This window comes from Pantherophis guttatus, chromosome 17, assembly GCF_059756535.1.
Source record: "Pantherophis guttatus breed Tessera chromosome 17, ASM5975653v1, whole genome shotgun sequence".
Lineage (NCBI taxonomy): Eukaryota > Metazoa > Chordata > Lepidosauria > Squamata > Colubridae > Pantherophis > Pantherophis guttatus.
The window spans coordinates 3,057,501-3,080,329 of NC_142079.1; the positions used below are offsets into that span (position 1 = coordinate 3,057,501).

The following is a 22,829-nucleotide window of genomic DNA, read 5'->3' on the forward strand; positions in this document are numbered from 1 at the left end:
TACAAAGTCAGCTTATTGCCCCCACAAACTGGGTCCTCAATTTACCTACCTTAGAAAGGATGGAAGGCTGATGAGCCTGGTGAGATTTGAACTTGCAGTAATTGCAGACAGCTGGAGTTAAATTACAATGCATTAGTCTGCTGAGCTATCCAGGCTCCTTTTTGCAAAGTCTGCCAACATCATTTTTTTTTGCAATGTGGGGAGCAAAACTGGGTGCAGAATCCTAGCTATGGTCCTACTAAGGATTTACAAACTGTTGTAAATGTGGTGTTGATGGGAATTAAAATCCCAAGCCAGGCACCAAGGAAAGTACCACCTTGGTGCTTCGTAGTCGACCCCCTTGCCCTTCCCTTTTGTACAAATTGAGCAAAGTACAACCCCTCCCATCATCCACCCCCCCCCCACTCCCCAGCCCAATTCAACCCCATTGGCAGATTCCTCCACGTTTTCCCATCCTTCCGCCTCTTGAGCGAGGATCCCTAAGAAGAGCTCGGACGGTACCATTCTAACATCTGGCGCGGGGGGGGTGGTACATCCTAGCGATGGAAAAAAAAAAGAACCGCATTCTCGTTCTCTCGCTGCCTTGGCCCGGCCTTTCTCCTCTGTCTTACCTTTCTCTCTTCTTTGGGGGGCCCCTCTCTGGTTTTCTTTCCTGGGGAGGAAAGGCGCGTCCGCGGAGTCTCCCCCCCCTCCTCTTCGCCGCGCGGTGGTAGCGTCCCTTGCTGAGGTGGGAGGGGGAGGAAAGGAGGAGGAAGAAAGGCTCGCGCCTGCGCAGTCGCAGGCTGCAGAAAGACCGGGAGGACGTTAGCGAGGAGGAGGAGGGAGGAAGAAGAAGAAGGAGGCGGAGGCGGAGAGACGACGCTGACGACGCCGAAGCGGGACAACCAGGCAGCGCCGGCGACGACGACGACGACGACAGCAGCGGAGGGGAGCGAGCGAAGCGATGGCGTCGACGGGTGAGGCGAAAACGGGCTGCGGCCTAGTCTGTGAGGGGGGGGGAGGGGAGGAAACGTAGCGGCCTTGAGGCGCCGGGCGGCGACGAGAAACCGCGGCTTCGGCCCCCTTCTGGAAAATTCCGCCGCTCCCGAGCGCGCGGACGGGGAGCGGAAAGGTCGGCCGGGCGGCCGTTGAGACGGGGGTGGGGGGTGGGGGAGGGGAAGAGAGAAAGGCGGCGAGGGCGCCGGCGAAGTGCGCAGGCGTGGGGGGCCTTGGCGCGGAGGCGCGCATGCGCAGCGCGAAGCCGCGCTGCCACCGGGCCTAGTTGCTCCATTGAACGTGGTGGTGGGGGGGAGGGAGGGGGGGAGGAGAGGCGGAGGATGGAACAGCCGCGCCATTCTCCCTCCCTCCCTCCTTCCTTCCCCACCTCTTCTTTTAATGGACTCCAATGGACTGATTTTATTTATTTATTTTATTTTTTCAGGCTTTTTTTAAATTTTAACCTCTGCTGGCGCCCTTCCTGTGCTTCTTTCCTTCCTTCCTTCCCGTTTTTAAAGACTTCCTTCCTCTGATTCTATTTTTTTAAAATCTGTTGCTTTCTTTTCTTGCTCTTTTTTGCCTTCCTGCTCTTTTTTCCCCCCCCCTTCCAGTGTTTCTCAGCCATTTTAAGACGGCAGTAGGACTACAACTCCCAGAAGGCAGTAGGGCTGCAACTTAAGATGGCGGTAGGACTACAACTCCCAGAATTCCCCGGCCAGCATTGGGAGTTGGAAAGTCCTACCATCTTAAAAAGGGCCGAGGTTGAGAAACCCCACTCTATTTTACAGGTAGTCCTCGACTTAACAACAGTTCATTGAGTGACCGTTCGAGGTGGCGCTGCCAAGAGTGACTGGTGACCGTTTTCCACACTTAGCGACCGTGGCGGCATCCGCCTAGTCAAAATTCAGACCCTTGGCTCTCATATTTATGACGGTTTCCTTTTTGTGACCTTCTGGCAAGCAAATTATTACAAATAATTTATAATTATATATACCGTTATCTCGAATTATAGGAGCCAGATTCACTTATAACGACCATGTTACTAAGCAACTGCACTGATTCAACACCTGTGGCAAGCAAGGTTGTAAAATGTGGCAAAACCTAAGTGTTTCACTTAACAACAGAAATTTTGGCTCAATTGTCATAGGTCATGGACTACCTGTATTAGAATTACACTCTGGTTTAGGTCGTCCACCCCCCCTTTTTTTTTTTTTTTTAATTTCTCAAATGGAAAAACTGAAATTTGGTTCATAGAGTGACCGGCCTGAAGTCATTGGCTCTTTTTAGGGATTATTCTGCTCTTTCCTGGAGATTCTTACATGGCCTCCCTTTATTTTATCTTCTGTTGCTTTTCCTCTTTGCTCCCAGCTCTGCTTCTGGGCCCCTTTGATCTTCATCTTGTAAACATCGCTGCATGTTTTCTCCCTGCATGAATCTCTTCTGCTGCTGCCTGTCTTTACTCCAGCTTCACAACTTTGAGAAGTGCGAAATTCAACTCCCAGAATTCCCCTAGGCAGCATGGGGGGGGGGTGTGAAAGTCCATGCATTTTAAAGTTAGTGAAAGTGGTTTAGACAAGGATTGGATTTTGATTTTACTGCTTTCAGTTTATGCTGGAGCTGACGGATGTTTTACATTCTCCATTATTAAACACGGTTTACAAGAAAAGCAATAAAGCTGTATCTAAAACACAAGACAGCCAACCAAGTTTTTATTTCTTTAAAGGAAACGTGTTAAAATGAAACTTCATTTTTAATCAGGGAAATACATCGTTCTTAAAATATTCTTAGCAATGCTTTCAGTTTTGTTGCTCCAAGCAACCAATGGTAGCAATTTACATCTAGTTTAGAAAAGTTAAAAGGTATAATTTGCTAAGTTCCAAGGCGGCAGAACATTATTTACTTTTGCTGCAGCTGATAATGGCTTCTACTCTGAAATTTGTCCTGAGGGTATAAAAAAAAAGGCAGTTCAAATATATGTGTATAGAGCATAATCCAATCACAACTGCATTTTAAAAGGTCAAGATCAATAGCACATTTGGAAATAAGCCACTGCACCCTATTAGTGAGCAGGTTTATGATCAAGCTGAAAAGTCTGTTAATTCCAGTTGGAGACTTAAGGAGTAAGATTAGTTTAGTTTCTTTCCTCACTGAGACTTTGAAGTGGTTTGGCTGTTACGCTTGTACAGGTAAAAGAATTATAAGATGCATGTGAAGGTTACCTGGGTAGAACATCTATACACATGTATATTTTAGTAGTGTATGCCAAAAAAGCAGTTTATAATTCTTTAAATAAAGATTCCATTTTGAATGCTGCTAAACCACATAAAATACAATAATATTCCTTATGGAAAATGAAAAGCCAAACAAATTAAACAAATTTAAGTGAAACAGATTTTACTGTTGATTAGAAAATATTTTACCTGATAAAGCAGGAAAAAATATTTGAAAATAGTATGTGTAGAGATGTGGGGTGGGTGTTTTTTTTGCTAGTCATGGCACTGTATTTGCAACTAAGTGAAAAAGAGTTGCTTTGTGGAATGGAAATCATGTTAGTCTGTCACAAAGTTAAATCTTATTTGATCCCATATGATTTTTTTTACCAATGCCTCCCAATTTGAACCCTTGATATGAAATTGGTTTATAAATCCCAGCTTGTTTTATGTGCCAGATCTAGATAACTGGATCTAGAATCCTGGATTTTCATGCTTCACTGTTGTTGCAAAAATGTAGAGAAAAGGCATTGTGGAAGTTATGTGCCTCCAAGTCTGTTGGCCATATTTTTTTCATGGCTAGTTTCTCCCCAAATAGGAAGAAAAATACAATCACATTCTTCCTTCTCAAAATCAAGCATATAGAAAGTACCACTTATGTGAATGCAAGTTGGCAGGATATTGGATAGACGCATAGCCACAAAACATTATAAAATTGATAACAATTCTCAAGCACATGCTTTACAAAAAATTCTGGAAGAAAACAATCTGCATATATCAAAACTAAACACAACACCCAAATTGACTACCCAAGATACAGAAGAATTTGGTTTTGTTCGTTGAACATTTTAGCTTCACATTAAAAACCAAAATTTACAGTCTGATTGCATTATATAAATTGCATTTTGCTTCTGTAATGGTAATTTTTTTTAATCGGTCCATCTTCTGATGACTATTAGCACATAAGAACTCTCAGGAGTTCTTAACACCTTTACTCTGAAATGAAAAAACTGGATTTTAGATAGAGTTGGTTTTATAGTTATTTTTTTTCCCCTTACTCTTGGTTTTGTCTTCTTACCATCTGCAGATTATAGTACCTACAGTCAAGCAGCTGCCCAGCAGGGGTGAGTTTTTCTATATATAGTAATGTTACATAAAAAAAAAACTTGGATTAGAGTTCTAAAGTAGTATCAGTTTTGTCATTGCAAAGTTGCATTAAGAGCTTTGCTTTTACTTTACATGAGAAGCGATGCATTTTGCTGCTTTTTAAACCAAGTTCTTTTGTTTTATAAACCTTCCAATATTTCCTCTTCTTTTTATAGCTACACTGCATATGCGGCTCAACCAACTCAAGGATATGCACAGACTACCCAGGTAAAATACAACCACCAGGATAACAATAGAAACTCTGACCAGTTTGAAGCTTTAACAGATTTTCTAGGATTAAAAAAACAAGCTGTTAAATTGGAAAGTGCCTACCTCGTCTCTATTCACAAAAATACCCCCTTGTATTGGCGGTCTTAGGAAAGAAAATGCCAAAAGCCCATGAAAAATGTTGGCAAGCTTTCTGTAAAAGCTACTTCAATCTCTCCTGATTTTTTATGTAAATGTACATTTTATATCTAAATACGTTTCTAATTGTGGATGCTACAGGTAGTCCTTACTACAGTTCACTTAGTGACTTTTCAAAGTTACAATGGCACTGAAAAATATGATTTAGGACCGTTTTTCACACTTACGACCGTTGCAGCATCCCCCCCCCCCCGTCACGTGATCAAAATTCAGACGCTTGGCAACTGGCTCATGACGGTTGCAGCATCCCGGGGTCATGTGATCCCCTTTCAAGGCCGCCTGACAAGCAGAGTCAGTGGGAAAGCCACCAGATTCACTTAACAACCAGGTTACTAATTTAACAGCTGCAGTGATTCGCTTAAACAATTGTGGCATCATAAAATGGGGCAAAATTCACTAAAGTGTCTCACTTTAGCAACAGAAATTTGGGGCTCCATGGTGGTCGTAAATCGAGGACTACCCAGATTAAAAATAAACATTTAAAAGGTTTTAAATGTTTTAACAAAATACTTTAAAAAGAAAAAAGTTAAAAATGACAATGGCATTGAAAACTATGGATACTAAAATTCACTGAAATATCCCCCAAAGAGCAACAAACTTAGCGGTAACATTTAATCTCTCTCCTGTATTTGCCATTTTGCCTCTTTGAAACCCTGGCAGGAATAAGGGGGTTAGCTACCTCTGAATAGATGATGCTATGCTCTGTATAGTGAGGCATTTATATCTTTGAAGCTCCATTTCCATACATGCTTCTTGGGAGTCTTCATTAAAATGTGCGGATCGTGTTAGAAATAAAAATACCAAAGTTGTTTATACAGGCTTGGCTCTTAATTGCTGTTTACAAGCAAGAGAAATGTTTTTGCATAGTACTTAAGTATTTTAAAGAAACACAGCGTACTGCAGACGTCCCAAAGATGCTTCTTGCAAAAGACAACTGGACTTTTTGGGGTGGGGGGGTGGGATTGGGGTTTCCTTTGAAAACATTTTACTTCTTATCCAAGAAGCTTCTTCGGTTTTAAGTAAGCTTCTTGGATGAGGAAGAAAATGTTTTTAAAGGAAGAAAAAAACCAAAGTCCAATGGTCTTTTGCAAAAAGCACTTCGGGACATCCATGACCTGGATGATTGAGAATCTCCATAAATATTACGCTGCGGAGTCGAGAGAATATGAGGAGATTTTAGGTGGAGAAAAGTAAGAACAGATCTCTTCACTTTTGCTAAATGTTAGTTCTAAACCCAGAACTATCTGCTAATGCACCATAATCGATTTTTCCTCTGTAACGTCGTCCTGGCAAAAGAGAATGAATTGGACTTACGGGGGAAGCCCTGAATATTTCTTGGACCACCAACTATATACCTGTTTCTCTTTTTCCCTTTGGGTCTCGTGGGTATTGGTAATGATACCAGTGATGAGATGATTCAGTTGTTCCGACTGACTTGGGGATGTTTCAAAATAGGAACTGGGATGATGTAACCTCTGACATGCCCCTACATACGAATTACAATCAGAAAAAGTAAGATTCTCACATCTGTTCTTGAGCAGCATAGTTTTTAATATGTTTCTTGTTGCCAGCAGGCCTACGGACAGCAAAGCTATGGCACGTATGGGCAACCCACGGATGCCAACTACACCCAGGCTCAGACCACAGCTACCTACGGGCAGACTGCATATGCGGGTTCTTACGGGCAGCCTCCAACTGGTGAGCACGTCTTGTCTTCAGTCACTCTTGTCCTGGTAGTCCTTGACTTACAACAGTTGTTTAGTGACCGTTTGAACAAAGGCACTGAAAAAAATGACTGTTGAAGCATATCCCTGACCAAAATTCAGACGCTTGACAGCTGACTCATATTTATGACGGGGTGCAGTGTCCAGGGCTCTTGTGAACCTCTTTAGTGACCTTCTGATGAGCAAAGTCAACGGAGACGCCTGATTGACTTAGCAGTAGCAATGGCACGTAGACTTCGATCCCGCTTCACAGCCCCCTCTAAGAGGTTTACAGAATCGGCCCATCGCCCCCAACAATCTGGGTCCTCGTTTTACCAACCTCAGAAGGATGGAAGGCTGAGTCAATAGCAACAGCACTTAGACTTATAGACCGCTTTACAGTGTTTTATAGCCCTCTCTAAGCGGTTTACAGAGTCAGGATCTTTCCCCCCCAACAATCTTGAGTCCTCAACCACTTTACTAACTTAACAACTGCAGTGATTCACTTAACAACGGTGGGGAAAAAATTACTTCACTGTCTCACTCGGCAACAAAAATGTGGGGCTAGATTGTGGTCCTAAGTCGAGGACTGCCTGTATTTATTTATTTATTTATTTGGGATGGGGGAGAGAATGATGCCGCGGATCAATTGGCTGTTCAAGAAAGATTGGGGCTACTAGTCCTCACCTAATTGAGACGCTTCTGAAGGCTAGCAAAAAAGTGGCTCCTTGCGAATGAAACATTCCTGGGTGTTCTGAGATGCTAGAACTTTTTTTTTTTTCCCCCTCTCGTTTCGAGGAAGTTAGCTTAAAGCGTGCTTGCGTGTTCTGCTGAAATGCCCTCTACTTTTTGTCTCGTGCTTTCCACAGTAGAAGGGACCAGCACAGGTTTGAATCTCCTGCTCAATTTTGCATGGGAAGTGCCGTCCATTTTGTCTAAACGTTATGGTGTTCACCTTTTAGGAGTTTTTTTTATCTTGGCAGCAAAAACCTGCAGCGTGGTCGTAAAAATGCCCATTTGGCGGTTTGCTACTCCGGCTAGAAAGGCCACGTTTCTATAAAAAGGGCCATTAATCAGTTCTTTCTGGCTGCTAATAAAATTATTGTTTGTTTTTTTTAAAAAAAAAACCAGCTGTGGGAAAAGACCATTTGGCTTAACTCGGCTTTTCTAGTTTCCTAAAGGGTGAGCAACATAATAAGGCATCTTTCAGTTGTTACATCCCTGCACGTTTCATTTGACTGATCGCTCCTCCAAAATGTGTTACCGACATTCAATGTTTCGTAAATGTTCTGTAGAATACTTTGCACGGTTAAAAATCGGGATCCGAATGCTTCATGTGGATATTGCAAGAAGATTGCCTTTGAAGGATGGGCAGAAACCCGTTGAAATTTCGGTGCATGCAAAAACACTGTGAAAAAAACTTCTACTCCCTTCCTAAGTAGCATGGTTCCCCCCCTCCTCCCTCGTGCTCGAAACCTGCATTATCATGGTTAGGGCTTTTAAAGAGAAAGAGGGCAGAAGTTTCAACAATACAATTTATGACGGAAGCACTTCAGAATAAGAGTCGGAAGGGACCTTGGGGGTCTTCTACTCCAACCCTAAACCATTACAGACACATGGTTGTCCAGTCTCTTCTTAAAAGCCTCCAGTGTTGCAGCACCCACAACTAGTAGACCAGGGCCCAGAGGTTGGGGACCCCTGTTCTAGTCCCCCCCCCCCACTCACCAAGGCAGGAAACCCTATTCCATTCTGATACAAATGGTTGTCCAGTCTATTCTTGAAAACCTCCAGCGATGGAGGATCCCACAACTCCAGGAAGGAAGCTCTTCCATTGAGAGACCTTTCTTCTCCCACTCCCCACAGTTGGGCAATTAACTGTACACTACATTTTGTCCCATGTTTGGGTTGAATTCAGCAAGCACTTCCTGTCTCGTTTTCAGCATTCTGGCACATTTCCTCCGCTGTAATACATTGCATGGTTCTCTCTTGTTTTCACATAAAATATGAACAATTTTTTAAAAAAATCTTTTAATTGTGGAAATGAGGAAAGTTTATATCATTGTTTCTCCCCTGGTTACGTCGAAATGAAACTAGTGATAGCTCACAAGGCAATTCTTTAGTAATTAGATTTTAAAAGCTGGGTTGTATTGTTAACTAGCACTACCTGTGGTCTGTTAGGTAGCAGTAGGAGAAAATACACCGCCTTAAATACCTTTTTATACATTGGATGGCCTTCTCCTAAATGGTTTTCAGCTCTCCGGATTCCTCGACGGTTGTCCATCCTGATTAGGGAATCCTCTGGTCTTTAATTTAAGACTTCCTTGATCTCAGATTAAGGTTATTTCAGGTGCCATAATATCTATGTTTGTACAGGTAGTCCTCGACTTAACAACCTTTTGTTTAGTGACGTTACAAATGGACTAAGTGACTTAGGACCGTTTTTCACACTTAACGACCGTTGCAGCATCCCCTTGGTCACATGATCAAAATTCAGCTGCTTGGCAACTGACTCGGATTTACGACAATTGTGGTGTCCCGGAGTCAGGCGAACACCTTTTGCGGCCTTCCGAAAAGCAGAGTCAAAAGGGAAGCCAGATTCACTTAACCGTGTTACTAACTTAACCACTTGCAGGGATTCATTTAACAATGGCGGCCAAAAAAAAAAAAGGTTTTAAAAGGGGGCGAATGTTACTTAAGAAATGTCTCGCTTAGCAACAGAACTTCTGGGGGGCTCAAGTCGGGGACTGCACGTACAATTTGACAGAGTACAAGAAGCACCACGGTTTTACTCGCTTACTTTCCAGGTTATACCACCCCAGCTGCCCCTCAGGCTTACAGCCAGCCCGTCCAAGGGTACGGCACCGCTGCTTATGACACCACAACTGCCACTGTTACTACCACACAGGCTTCCTATGCCGCCCCATCTGCTTACGGCACTCAGCCAGCTTATCCTACCTATGGACAGCAGCCAACAAGTACTACGGCTGCGAGGTAAAGTACGGATTTGGTTGTGTTGTGTTGTTTTTTTTTAAAGTTCATATCGTGCCTCCATTCTGCTTTTTTTCCTTGGATTGCAAATGCTCCCCCGAATTACTTCCCTGAATTATTCTCCAGTCTTCTCTGCCCCTTCTCCATTAAAGCATAAAGTGAAGCAGATCGGATATAAAATTCACTCTTGTGTTGGGTGGAAAGATATCTGTACTCTGGATTTGTTTTAAAAAAATAGTTTTGCCTTGGTGATTGGGGCAGATTGTTGTCTTGGTTCAAGGCCAGTTACTAAGAGCTACAGACATGCCTCCCTCCAACACACACACAGAATGAGAGAGCACAGGTAGTCCTCGTGGCCGTTCGAACAAAATGACTTGCGGCCGTTTTTCACACTTGTGACTGTTGCAGCATCCCAACAGTCAACGTGATGAAAATTCAAATGCTTGGCAAGTGGTTCACATTTATGACGGTTGCAGGGTCACCTAATCCCCTTTTGCAACCTTCTGGCAAGCAAAGTCAATGGGGAAGCCAGATTCACTTAACAACCAAGACAAGGTTGTAAAAAATGGTAAAGGTTCCCCTCGCACATATGTGCTAGTCATTCCCGACTCTAGGGGGCGGTGCTCATCTCCGTTTCTAAGCCGAAGAGCCAGCGCTGTCTGAAGATGTCTCCGTGGTCATGTGGCCGGCATGACTCAACGCCAAAGGCGCACCGAACGCTGTTCCCTCCCCACCAAAGGTGGTCCCTATTTTTCTACTTGCATTTTTTTTTACGTGCTTTCGAACTGCTAGATTGGCAGAAGCTGGGACAAGTCACGGGAGCTCACCCCGTTATGCAGCATTAGGGATTCGAACTGCCGACCTTTTGATAGGCAAGCTCAGCATCTTAGCCACTAAGCCACTGTGTCCCTTAGGAAGGTTGTAGAATGGGGCAAAACTCACTTAATAACTGTCTCGCTTAGCAACAGAAATTGGCTCCATTGGGGTCATAAGCCGAGAACTACCTGTAGCCTTATGGATGGTGGTTTTGCAGAATTTATGTTTTCTCTCCATATATATATATTAAAAGGAGACTTTGAAACTGAAGAATTATAAAAAGAGGTAACAACTGCATTGTGTAAGAGGAAAGTGCTTTTTTTTTTTTTTTTTTTTAACAGCTTGTTAACATGACGTGATAGCCAGTTCTTTACCTGAAAAGCAGGGAAGAAGGCTTTGTATCAAATATGCTTCTGTTTCTTGATTTCCCCATTTAGACCCCAGGATGGCAGCAAACCTTCAGACACCACCCAAGCTCAGTCTAGTTCAACAGGCTACAGTCAACCGAGCCTAGGATATGGCCAGAGTAACTACAGTTATCAGGTTCCTGGAAGTTACCCAATGCAGCCGGTGACTGCACCTCCAGCCTACCCACCAACTAGGTGAGCCTTCACAAATCCTGTCCTCCCTGTCTCCGTGTTTGGTTTCTGCTGGATAAACGTCCTACAATTGGAGGATGGCCTTTTTAACAAGAAGCATTGAATCTGATGTCCTTTCTGAAGTTTATACTATCTTGGGCCTTTGGTGACCCAAAATTTAAATGTCTTGGCATCCCAGATCATGTCTTGGATAGTGATACTGTGTTTTGTATAGCCAGCTAGTTCAAAAACCCAACAACAAACACAGTGGAACATAACGAAGGGGTTCTTTTTAGACTCCGATCCCCTCCTGCCCCACCCACACGTAAGCAATTAATAAGTTGAATTGCACTTTTATTAGGGCTATAACCAAGGCTATCTAATTGTGGGTTTCAATATCCAGGAGATGTAAGCATATTCTGTCTAGTAATTAAGACACCAGATTAGATAGCAGGAGACCGTGAGTTTAAATCCCATTTTAGCGATGAAAGCCAGCTTGGGTGACTTCGGGCCAGTCACTCTCTCTCCGTCCAATCTACCTCACAGGGTTGTTGCTGCAGGGAAAATAGAAGGAAAGCGTGTTGGATATGTTCACCATCTTACTTGTGAAAATAATAAAAGGCAGGATACAAATAACTTGATAGGTGGATAAAAATGCCAAATTCAGGCTGACTCTGCGATGAGTCATAATAATAATAATAACTTTATTCCACCCCTGGCTTTTTAACTTCAAGGGAGACAATCTTGTGAACATTTCACTTTTTGGACTGTGCTGGTGCGGTTAGAGAAAAATCAATCTTTAGCAAGGACAAATATTTAAAAAAAGAGTAATGTTACGCAGATTGTAATGGGGACCCATGATTGGGATTATTTGAATACTCCATATCACTGATGGTGAACTGCTAATAACATACATCCTTCAGCTATGAAAATGCCTCAGACATTATTTTGATAAGGCTGTCAGTTAATGAAGAGCAGCTGACAGCTTGGGCTAAACACTCAAAAGAGCCATTTGGATCCATTTCCCACAGAAAAGAAAACACCGGGAGCCACAAAACCCTTTTGACATCTAAAATGAAGATAACACCGCATATATCATTTTTTTACCTTTATGCTATGTATAAAAAAAACGATAGCGTGTTGCGTTTATGAAATCAGTGAATTGCTGCAGAGAAAACCAATTTTTTATTTCTGCATGCAACAAAAACATTTTGAACTCCGGGAAAAAAAAGATGGGTTGAAAAGCTCAATAAATCATGTGCCAGCAGGTGTCGTTCGTTGGCAGTTGTGACACCTATTTTAAATGACAGGGAGCCACCGCAGAGGGATGAAAGAGCCACACGTGGCTCCAGAGCTGTGCGTTGCAGACCCCTGGCCTAGGCCATCTCTTAAGTCCCCTTCAAAAACTTCTCTTGTTTTAACCAGTAGCTGCTTTCCTGTGCTTTGCCATGTCTTTTCAGCTACTCTTCCTCTCAACCAAGTAGTTACGACCAGAGCACTTACTCCCAGCAGAGCACCTACGGGCAACAGACTGGCTATGGCCAACAGAGTAGCTATGGGCAACAAAGCAGCTATGGGCAGCAGCCCCCCACCAGCTACCCACCTCCCACTGGATCTTACAGCCAGGCACCAAGCCAGTACAGCCAGCAGAGCAGCAGCTATGGGCAGCCAAGTAAGTAATCCCCTCCTCTCTCTCTTCCTCCCCCTTCCCCGGCCTTTCAGTCCAAGGTCCCCATTTCTGATACAAAAGTAGTCCTTGTCTTACGACCACAGTTGAGCCCAACATTTCTGCAGCTAGGCAAGAGAATTGTAAAAAAAATTGCCTCATTTTACAACTTTACCATAGGAGCCTGGTGGCACAGTGGACTAAGTGCTGTTAAAGTAGCACTTAGTTGCCAGCTGCCTGCAATTACTGCGAGTTCAAATGTCACCAGGCTCAAGGTTGACTCAGCCTTCCATCCTTCCGAGGTGGGTAAAATGAGGACCCGGATTGTGGGGGCAATAAGCTGACTTTGTATAAAAAAAAGAACACCGCTTAGGGGTGGGGGGCGAAAGCCCTACTAAGCAGGTATATACAAAAGTATGAAGGCTATTGCTTAACACATTGTAAGCCGCCCTGAGTCTACGGAGAAGGGTGGCATATATAAATCGAACTAATAAATAAATAATAAATAGTTGTTAAGTTAGTAAGGTGGTTGTTAAGTGAATCTGGTTTCTCTATTGGCTTTGCATATCAAAGTGGCAAACCATGACCCCCCCACCCTGGACACTGCAACCGTCATAAGTACATGCCAGTTGCCAAGCCTCCTCCAAATTTTGATCACGCTGAAACAGTCATAAGTGCGAAAAGCAGCCTTCCGTCGCTTTTTTTCCCAGCGCCGTTATCACTTCGAAACGAGTTAGGCCATTAAAACGGAACGGTTGTAAGCCAAGGACTATTTCAGTTAACGGTGAATTCTGAACGCTTCCGTTCCTCTCTTAAAAAAGAGATCTCTCTTCTCCTGCCAGACCCAACTGCGAATCTTCTTGCTTGCCTTTTAAATCCAGCGTTCCAGTTGTTTAGGCTTGTTCATGCCATATCGCTGATAGAGAAACGTAAAAAAAGCTTGTCAGATTTCCGCTAGAGGTTTCGGTCTCGCCCATCCAGAGAGACCCTTCCCGTTCTCTGTGGAGTTTTCTGCCCCTTGGAGAGGAGCCTCTCGTGTAGTTCGAACTTACTTACCGTAGTAGCGAAAGGGGTGCTTTTTTTAATTGGGATTGTTGCCAAGCCTTAGCATCAAGCCAGCCGGTAGAGTTTGCAGAGTCTTACCTGTCGTTCCGCAACCGTCTCGGGGGTCTTGCCGGGGCCCGCGGCCCGCGTCCTTAACGCTGTGTGAATTGTTCCTTAGGTTCATTCCGCCAAGACCATCCCAGCAACATGGGTGTGTATGGCCAAGACTCTGGAGGCTTTTCTGGCCCAGGAGAAAGCCGGAGCTTGAGCGGCCCTGAAAACAGGGGCAGGGGCAGAGGGGGATTTGATCGTGGAGGCGTGAGCAGAGGTGGGCGGGGAGGAGGAGGCCGCGGCGGAATGGGGTAAGAGTAAACCTTTTTCTTCCTTCCTTCCTCTCGTTAATTTGATTTTAAACCCTTGTAGTGGTGGTGTGCGGCAGCGAGAAGGGCTGAAAGATGCCAGAGCAAAATGGCTTTTTTTTTTCTCTCTCTCTCTCTCTTCCCATGGAGGAGTGGTTATTAATAGCAAGGAGCTGTTACCGCTCATTAATCCATGGAACAATCTCCTTAAGGGGGAAAACTAGGCGCAGGATGTATTTTCCCTGCGGCGATGATGGGGAGCCGGGTCACGAGAGGGGATTCGGGTGTCTAAATTAATGAAACTTTCAGCTGCCTTCCACGCGGAACAGAGGGGGGGGCGGGGAAACGTCCTCTGTGGGTCGAACACACACATACCCCCCTCTTTTCCAAGGGTGTCTGCATGTTAAGCCTTTGGTCCTGGCTGGTTTTTGTTTTGCTGTTTCAGGTATATGTACTAAGGTGCCCCCACCCACCCCCCAACTGCTTTTTTGGTATAAATCCTTTCCCTTGTTCTAGCTCTGTTTGCTCTCGGCCATAGCTCCTTGAGTTAGTGGCAGAGCTGCTCCGTGGAAGCCTCGGCCACTTTCTCAAGCCCCACAATGGCTCTTGCGTGGCCATTGCCTTCGTGCCAGGCTTCGTGCCAGCCATGCCCTTAAAACGGTCCCAACGAAGCCCAGAGATCTTGAGTCCGGCTCCCCAAAGGAGCTTCTCGGGTATCCCTAAATCAAGTTCCCGGCCATTTCCAGCGATGGCGGGATCTGATTTGGGAAGCTCGTTCCGTCCGTTCTCGTTGCCCCGTTGAGTGATTGATTGATTTAAGGTTAAAAAAAAAAAAGACAAGGTGGTTGATCGAGGGTCTTTTGATAACTGAAGGTGCTGTGTTTTTTTTTGGTGTGTCTGTGTGTGTTCTACCCACGTATGCCACGCTACGCAGAGGGGTCCACTCAGCAAACCGATTGGATTAAGGGACCACGGGCGGGCGGGAAGGAAAAGGGTCCCCGTTGTTATCACGCCTAATGTGACACGCATCTTCCCGGCTCCGTTAGGTCTGATAACACGCATAAACCAAAGCACCCCTCTGCATAGTTGAAGCACCGACAAGTCCAAATGGTTTGAAATCTTTATATTGCTCAGTCAATCGCTTGATTTTTATGACTTCAAAACCAGCTCGTTTAATGACCCCTTAACCCTGCTGAAGAAAAATAACCTTTTTGGATTGGCTTGAATGGAAAAGGGCTCCGTAGTTTTTATATGTAAACGATTTCATTTGTTGGGTGTTCCTAGATGTGTTTTAAAAGTAAGACGTAGACACTTGAAATGGCCATCACCACATCTCTCTCCTCCCCTTCCCCCCCTCCCCCTTTTCTTTTAAATCTCAAACTCACCTCTAGCCTTTTTTAACCACAGGGCATCCCAGTGTCTTCAGGTTCATTCAGGTGCCCAAAATGCCACTTTAAAATTGAAAATTGGAAAGGGAGGGGGTTGCCCTTGTTATTGGCAGTAGGAAAACCGCACCTCAAAGCTGGCCCGGTGATGTCAGCCAGCGCCAGGGTTGGTGCGGGGGTCCCTCGCTCCCGGTGTGGTGATGCATTTCAGTCTCTATCCTGCAAGGTAAGGAGCCCGATGTTCTTAACATGATGCCCTTTTTTTTTTCACTGCCTCAGTATTTTTATATTTTCACTGGCTGTTAAACATGGAAACTTTTTAACATGCTTTGTCGCATTTATATGCTACAGGTTACAAAGTGAGATCCTTGTATACACTTCAGTACTTAAAAAGTACCCGTATTCAGTACTCAGCCGGCAGCATAATGAAAAGTGGGACTAGACACGGTGTCCATATGGAGAGGAAAAATATATATATATATATATATACCTAGAATATTTTTAAACCAAATGTGTACAATTGTATAAATGGAAACCTTCTGTAACTTTGGTAACTGCATATAGTATTTCATGTTACTTAGAGGGGAGGTGTGATAACTTTAGAATTGTGTAAAATTAAAAGTGTAAAACATCTGTTAAAAAGGGAAGGATTACATATATGGTGTGTACTTTGGGAACGAAGGAAAGCTGCATGCATCAGCTTGGAATTGTGTTTATTAAATCTTTTATGGGTTAATGATGCAATACTTGCTCACCGTTAACTGTTCTTCTCCCTCCTTTTTTCTTAAATTCACATTCTTGTCCTTTTAAAAATCATCATCATCACCCCATAAATGAGGCTCTTATTTGCCCACAAATTGTATTTCATGATTCTAATGCCCTGCGTTAAAAACACAGATACGGATCTTCGTGGAGTTGCGATACGCAAAGTTGCATCCTGAGACCTCAGAATATGGTGTAATTCTGTAAGACCTCCTTTCACAGAGACTGTTAAATCCAGTAGAGACCTGAATGTATGGTTTAATGACTTGTCAACTGCATTGTATTCTAGGGTTTGCTGTCTTTTATTTTTGTTTGTTGTTTTCCCTTTCCTTTTCTTTTTCAACTGTTAATGTTAAAAGGTTTCCCCATCCAGGAATTTTGGATGATTCTCCCTCTTGCAAGAGGCTGAGGATGCAACTTTACGTTCGCAAAACAAGGAGGGAGTTGACGAGAGGGGCTAATGCCCAATGTGCCTGTATGCAAGTATTATTTTTAAAAAAAAAACCAAAACAAAACAAAACAAAATAATGGAAAAAGATTTCCCCTCCATCGTTTCCGCTTCCTACCGGTAAGCCAAGTATTGCATGGTTAACGTCATTAGCCGTGGAACAGTCCCACTGCTCAAATGTGGTATATCCAGCCCCAGACCAAACCAAAGGTGTGCGTTACGTGTGTAAAGGAGATTTGAACAAGCTGCCCTGAAGAAAGGCCTAGTGACGAGATGACAGAGACAGACAGACAGACAGATGCAATGTTTTGGATATGTTAGCCAGTGCCCTTCTCCCAGTGAGCCCCAGAGGCTCCAAGCGGGACTGGCTTTTTTAAAGGGAAGGCCTTCATTTCTTCGTTTATCCCCCCAGCAGCGCTGGAGAGCGAGGTGGCTTCAGTAAGCCTGGTGGTAAGTTTTTGAGCAATTACAATGGGATCGTGTTTTAAAAAAAAAAATTTAAATAAAAAAATATGCAGCCAGAAAAAAAAAATTAAAATAATAAAATAATAATAACATAAATTTAAATTTGTTAGCTTCCTAAACGGTGAAAAATGCCCTATGCAACAGAACTTTTAATGGGTACTGCCGGCAATGCCTTCATGGGTCTTTTAGAAGGTTTTAACCTACGGTGACAGAACAAAAGGGTGTTTTAAAAAAAAATGAAGGGTTGATGAGGTGTTGAGAGAAACTAATTGGGGAAGGAAATCACTTTTTTCAGAGGCTTTGGCGTTTTAATAAGTAGTAAACCTTGGTAAAACTTGGCAACACTGATTTGACCCAAGAAAAAGCCCCACCCCCCCCCCCCATCCCCCTTCAGCCACCGTGTGTGTAATAATACCAGGTGATGGTTTTAGAAGGCTGCTAAAACTTGCAAGCCGCAAACAAAAAAGCATAAAGGGTGTTGCATTGCAAAATGGTTTTTTTGTTTTTTTGTTTTTGCAGTGCGGTCAATTCGAGTTTTAACCCACGCCATCTAATCGCGGTTGTAAATAGGTAGTTGTGTGTTTTGTTGGGTAGCAGAGCTCGCGGGGCAGGTACTAACGATGGCTTCTGTGGTTTCTTTTTCCCCCCTTCCGGACGACAGGACACATGGATGACGTGGCAGATCTCGATTTAGGTAAACTTGGAAGTCGCTGCTTAAAATGTTAAAGAGATTCCTCTATCATCGTTGGGTTACCCTCCGCAAAGCAGCCTTAAACCTCTCCCATCTGCATCCATTCATCTTTTGCTGAAAGGAGAAGGCAGCATTTGGACAAATGAGGGGAAAACTCTTTCTTGAAGGCCAAAATGGGCAGATCAGCCTGTTCCTGCCCTGGAAAGCAGTTGGGTCTCTTTTAGTGCAGGGCTCCCAGTGCACCAATCCGTGCCAGAAAGCAGGCCTGCACAAAATTCCATCTCTCTCTCTCTCTCTCTCTCTCTCTCTCCCCCTCCCTCCCTCCCTCCCTCCCTCCCTCTCTCTCTCTCTCTCTCTCTCTCTCTCTCTCTCTCTTCTCCCCCCCCCCCACACTTGACTTTGCTGGCTGAAGTTAGATTAAGCAGCCTTGCTATTTTGAGAGAGAGATGATAGATAGATAGATGATAAAAGATGAATGGATAGGAAATAGATAGATAGATGATAAGATAGATGGATGGATGGATAGATAGATAGATAGATAGATAGATAGATAGATAGATAGATAGATAAGATGATTGATAAATAGAAGATAGATGATTGATAAATAGAAGATAGATGGTAGGTATAGCTAGGTAGATAGATGATAGATAGAAGATAGATGATTAGATAGAAGATAGATGATTGATAAATAGAAGATAGATGGTAGGTATAGATAGGTAGAAGATAGATGATTAGAAGGTAGGTAGGTAGGTAGGTAGATCCATATCCTTGGATGTCCTCTCCAGCTCCTATAAATCAGAGTAGCAACTTTAATACAGTAACCCTGGGTTTAAAAATTGAAGGACAGGGTTGCCCGGGAACAGGTCCTTGGAAAAGCAGGAAGTAGCATACAGTCATTCTACGTAGATATTTGGGGTGACCCGTGATTTGTGTTTACAGGCCCACCTCTAGACCTGGATGATGACCTTGATAACAGTTCCGTGTACGTACAGGGCCTGACTGACAATGTGACTCTAGAGGATCTGACTGACTTCTTCAAACAGTGTGGCATTGTTAAGGTGAATGTCAAATCCGATCCCGAACAGTGTCTATTAAAAAGTTTGAAACACAGTGAATATCGTGACCCATAATATATGTGTATGTGTATATATAATATATATATAATATACACACACACACACACACACACACACACGCATACGTATATATGTAGGAATGAAAGGCAGGTTTGGCTCCCATAAATGCCTGTTTCTGGATCTTTTGCTTAAAAATTGGAGCTTGTGGTGATGTGCTACATAGAGATAGGCAAACTGTGGAGCTCAATGAGTTTCAAATTACAGTCTCCCGCACCCCCCTGACATCATTCCGTTGTCCTTAATTTGCAACTTAAACTTTCAGCGCTGTGAAAATGTTCTTTTCTGTCATCCTTCCCCTCCCTCCCTCCCTCCCTCGTTCCCCAGATGAACAAAAGAACTGGACAACCCATGATCACAATCTATCTTGACAAAGATACCGGGAAGCCCAAAGGAGATGCAACTGTCTGCTATGACGACCCACCCACCGCCAAAGCAGCCGTAGAGTGGCTCGATGGTGAGTTTAGTTACAACACAAACGTTGCCTGTCACTCACTCCGAAGGGTTGAATCGGGAGTTTGCAGAAATTCAGCTTAAGGAAGGGACGGTCAAAGCAAGACTTGGGTTATGCTTTGATTTCTGCAAACAGGCAGTCGGAAAGTGTGAACAATTCAACCTTGACCAAAAGGCTGTTTTGCCTCAGAGAGAGAGGAAGGTAGTATAGAGGTCTGCTGAGGCCTCAGAAATGGCTACTGCTGTTGGGAGCTGCCTGCCCCTCTCTTGCTGGGTTTAGCTTTGCCAAATCTAATAGTGCTTTCTTCCAACTTGGGGAAGGATTGGAAACTTCTGGCCTGGGACAGCTAAGTGGAGGGACCCTTCCTTTCCCTGTTTTTTCCTCAATTGAGGAAACACCGGACAGCTCTTGCCAATTCAGACATTTTACAGATCCCCTCCGATGCTCTTTAGATGAGCCTTGCATGAATGTTGCAGCTTCGGCTGGTTGGTGGTCCTTCCTTCCCATCCATTATGCTTTTTTCAACCTCAGCAGCTTCCAGCTGTGTGTGCACTTCAACTCCCAGAATTTTCTCCCCCACCCCCACCCCCCAAGCCATCCTCAGAACTTCACCCAGGCTGAGAAATACTGGGTTGGGGAATCGAGTCCAGCCCCTGTTCCCCATTCCTCCTCCTTAGCATTTAGACTTATATACCGCTTCACAGCCCTCTCTAAGCGGTTTTACAGAGTCAGCCTCTTGCCCCCAACAATCTGGGTCCTCATTTTTACTGACCTCAGAAGGATGGCAAGCTGAGTCAATCTTGAGCCGGTGAGATTCGAATTGCCAGCAGAAGTAGCCTGCAGCCCTGCGCTCTTAACCACTGCGCCACCATAGAATAGAATAGAATAGAATAGAACAGAACAGAACAGAACAGAACAGAACAGAACAGAATTCTTTATTGGCCAAGTGTGATTGGACACACAAGGAATTTGTCTTTGATGCAACTGCTCTCAGTATACATAAAAGACAAGATACATTTGTCAAGAATCATAAGGTACAACACTTAATGATAGTCATAGGGAACAAATAAGCAATCAGGAAACAATATCAATAGAAATCGTAAGGATACCCTAAACAAGGTCACAGTCATAAGTGGGAGGAGATGGGTGATGGGAACGACGAGAAGATTTATAGTAATGCAGACTTATCCATGGCAAGACAAACCTGCCTTAAATTTGACTAGCTCCTCCGTCCTCCTCCACCAGCCGGCCGTGTTACGAGCCCCTCAGGCACAGTTTTGATGACCCAAGTGAACGTTTTCTTCTTCGTTTCAGGGAAGGAGTTCCAAGGCAGCAAACTGAAGGTCTCCATGGCTCGGAAGAAGCTGCCTCTGAACAGCATGCGAGGAGGCATGCTGCCCCGGGAACCTCGAGGCATGCCTCCTCCTCTCCGTGGAGGTAACTTTGTGGCATCAGGCAAACACAAAGCGGCAGGTGATGCCCCACCAGGGAGGGGTGGAGTGTCCTTGGACTCACCTGCTGTTGTCTTTTCAGGTCCAGGAGGCCCTGGTGGCCCCGGTGGACCAATGGGCCGTATGGGCAGCCGAGGTGGTGACCGGGGCGGTGGCTTTGCTCCGAGAGGGCCCCGAGGATCCCGAGGAAACCCTTCGGGTGGTGGAAATGTCCAGCACCGAGCTGGAGACTGGCAGTGCCCGAATCCGTAAGTCACACGTTGGTTCTTTCCTCCCTAACACAGTCGCATCCCTCTATGGGGCTTCCCTGTTGAAAAGGGCCGAGAATAAAAGCAGGAAACACCTCCCCCTCCCCCTTTTCAGGATCATTGATCCCTATACGGTATATTTGCCACCCAGCTTTTGAGTGCCTCTGCCCACCTGGGCAGAATATACAAGTAGTCCTCGACTTAACAGCAGTTCGTTTAGTGACCGTCCGAAGTTACGACAGCACTGGAAAAAAAAAAGACCAGTTTTTTTCCCCACTTAACATCCATTGCAGCATCCCCACAGTCACATGATCGAAATTCACCTCCTTGGCAACCGATTCGTATTTCTGACGGTCGCACTGTCCCGCACGATCCCCTTTTCCGACAGACAAAAGTCAATGAGGAAGCCGGTTCCCCTTAACGGACCATGTTTTAACTAATTTAAAAACCCTAAATGGTGGCGAGAAAAGTCGGGGGGGGGAAGGGCTCAAAATTCCACGTGACGGACGTCTCCCTTAACCACAGAAATTGTTGAGCTCAATTTGCGGCCTTTTTAAGTCGAGGACTACCTGTCGTTCATTTTCATCTGCCTTTACCTGCCCAAGTTCCTAGCCGCCCTCCTGCTTTCCTAGAAAAATCAACGGGTGTTGTACATTCTCTGCAGCGGCCCCCCTTGCAAAGATGAGGGGGGAGGCCCTGCTCATCCTTTGCTCTTGCCTGAGAGCGTGCGTACGGGGGCTTTGATTGTGTGGATCAGGCCAGTTTCTCTACCCCACCCCACCCCACCCCCTCCTAATGGAACCCTGGTCCTTTCTAGGGGCTGCGGAAACCAGAACTTTGCTTGGAGAACAGAATGCAACCAGTGCAAGGCTCCGAAGCCCGAAGGTTTCCTCCCGCCACCCTTCCCGCCTCCAGGTATGCCCCTACTGTCTGTGAGCTGGGGTGGGAGTCGGACTATTTTGACACTGATCTCTGCTTATGTGATATTCACAAGGTCCTGGATTCTTGCTTGGAAAGCCGCTGCCACTTAGAGGGCTCATATACGGGACCAATAGTGGTAAGGGTACTTATACAGGTGGTATCTTTTTCCTTCGTTTGTGTATAAAACGCTTCCAAGGAGGAGTTGGTTCCACGCAGTGTTAGGGACAGTAGGCAGGCAGTTGGAAGCACGGCCCGTGGGCGCATGCTCGGACAGGAGCCCAGGTAGAGAGGAAGCTGCTCTGATATTTTGGGGAAGGGGGGGTGGGTGTTTTCCGCAAGAACTACCCCAGGTTCTATGGGGCCCAGAATAACCTCAGTGGCTTCCCATTTCCTGTATGTCAATACAAGGCACTTGTATCTGTGGCTTCTGACGATTTAAGATCCCTTATAGCAGGGTGTCGAACTCGAGGCTTGGGAGCCTGATCTGGCCTACGGGTTGCTTAGATCTGACCTGTGGGGCTGCCCTGGAAACACCGAAGGACCGGCCCGTGGTGCCTCTGCCAGCAAAAATTGAGCTCGCTAGGGCTGTGCGCCCCCTGGCCCTGTTTTCCCTGGCAGAGGGTTGCAGGAGGCTGACCCAGCCGAAAACAAAAGTTTCAGAGCCTGTTTTCACTGGCAGAGCACTTGGGCCACCACAGGAGCCCCCCACAACACGAGTGACATCATGCTAGCCATGCCCAACCCCCCCTCCAGGCCAAACAGAATCTTGATGCGGCCCTCAACGAAATCAAGTTTGGCACCCCTGCTTTATAGCAATAGCACTTAGATTCATAGACCGCTTCGCAGCCCTCTCTAAGAAGTTTGCAGAGTCAGCCTCTTGGGGGGCCCCCCACCCAACCATCTGGGTCTCCTCATTTTACCGACCTCGGAAGGACGGAAGGTTTGAGTCACCCTTGAGCC

The 22,829-nt window shown here is 45.0% G+C and overlaps 2 protein-coding genes across 15 annotated transcripts in view; one reads left to right on the top strand and one right to left on the bottom strand.

Annotated features, from left to right (window-relative positions):
- Window positions 1-1,219, bottom strand: part of RHBDD3 (rhomboid domain containing 3) — a 12,593-nt gene extending 11,374 nt beyond the window's left edge. The window contains exon 1 of one of the 3 annotated variants that reach the window (XM_034428651.3): window positions 612-1,219. The gene's annotated coding sequence lies outside the window, so the exon portion shown is untranslated. The remainder of the gene's footprint in view (window positions 1-611) is intronic. The other 2 variants (XM_034428649.3, XM_087880459.1) reach the window with 2 other exon arrangements.
- The window catches only part of EWSR1 (EWS RNA binding protein 1), a 24,502-nt gene continuing 2,446 nt past the window's right edge, over window positions 774-22,829 (top strand). The window contains exons 1-16 of one of the 12 annotated variants that reach the window (XM_034428637.3): window positions 774-956; window positions 4,273-4,309; window positions 4,508-4,559; window positions 6,329-6,455; window positions 9,265-9,451; window positions 10,702-10,866; window positions 12,303-12,514; window positions 13,731-13,914; window positions 16,919-16,956; window positions 17,633-17,665; window positions 18,602-18,720; window positions 19,123-19,252; window positions 20,564-20,686; window positions 20,783-20,948; window positions 21,766-21,863; window positions 21,943-22,005. In XM_034428637.3, the coding sequence (XP_034284528.2) occupies window positions 944-956; window positions 4,273-4,309; window positions 4,508-4,559; window positions 6,329-6,455; window positions 9,265-9,451; window positions 10,702-10,866; window positions 12,303-12,514; window positions 13,731-13,914; window positions 16,919-16,956; window positions 17,633-17,665; window positions 18,602-18,720; window positions 19,123-19,252; window positions 20,564-20,686; window positions 20,783-20,948; window positions 21,766-21,863; window positions 21,943-22,005 (1,747 nt within the window). In that variant the 5' untranslated portion in view covers window positions 774-943. The remainder of the gene's footprint in view (window positions 957-4,272; window positions 4,310-4,507; window positions 4,560-6,328; window positions 6,456-9,264; window positions 9,452-10,701; window positions 10,867-12,302; window positions 12,515-13,730; window positions 13,915-16,918; window positions 16,957-17,632; window positions 17,666-18,601; window positions 18,721-19,122; window positions 19,253-20,563; window positions 20,687-20,782; window positions 20,949-21,765; window positions 21,864-21,942; window positions 22,006-22,829) is intronic. The other 11 variants (XM_034428640.3, XM_034428639.3, XM_087880447.1 and 8 more) reach the window with 11 other exon arrangements.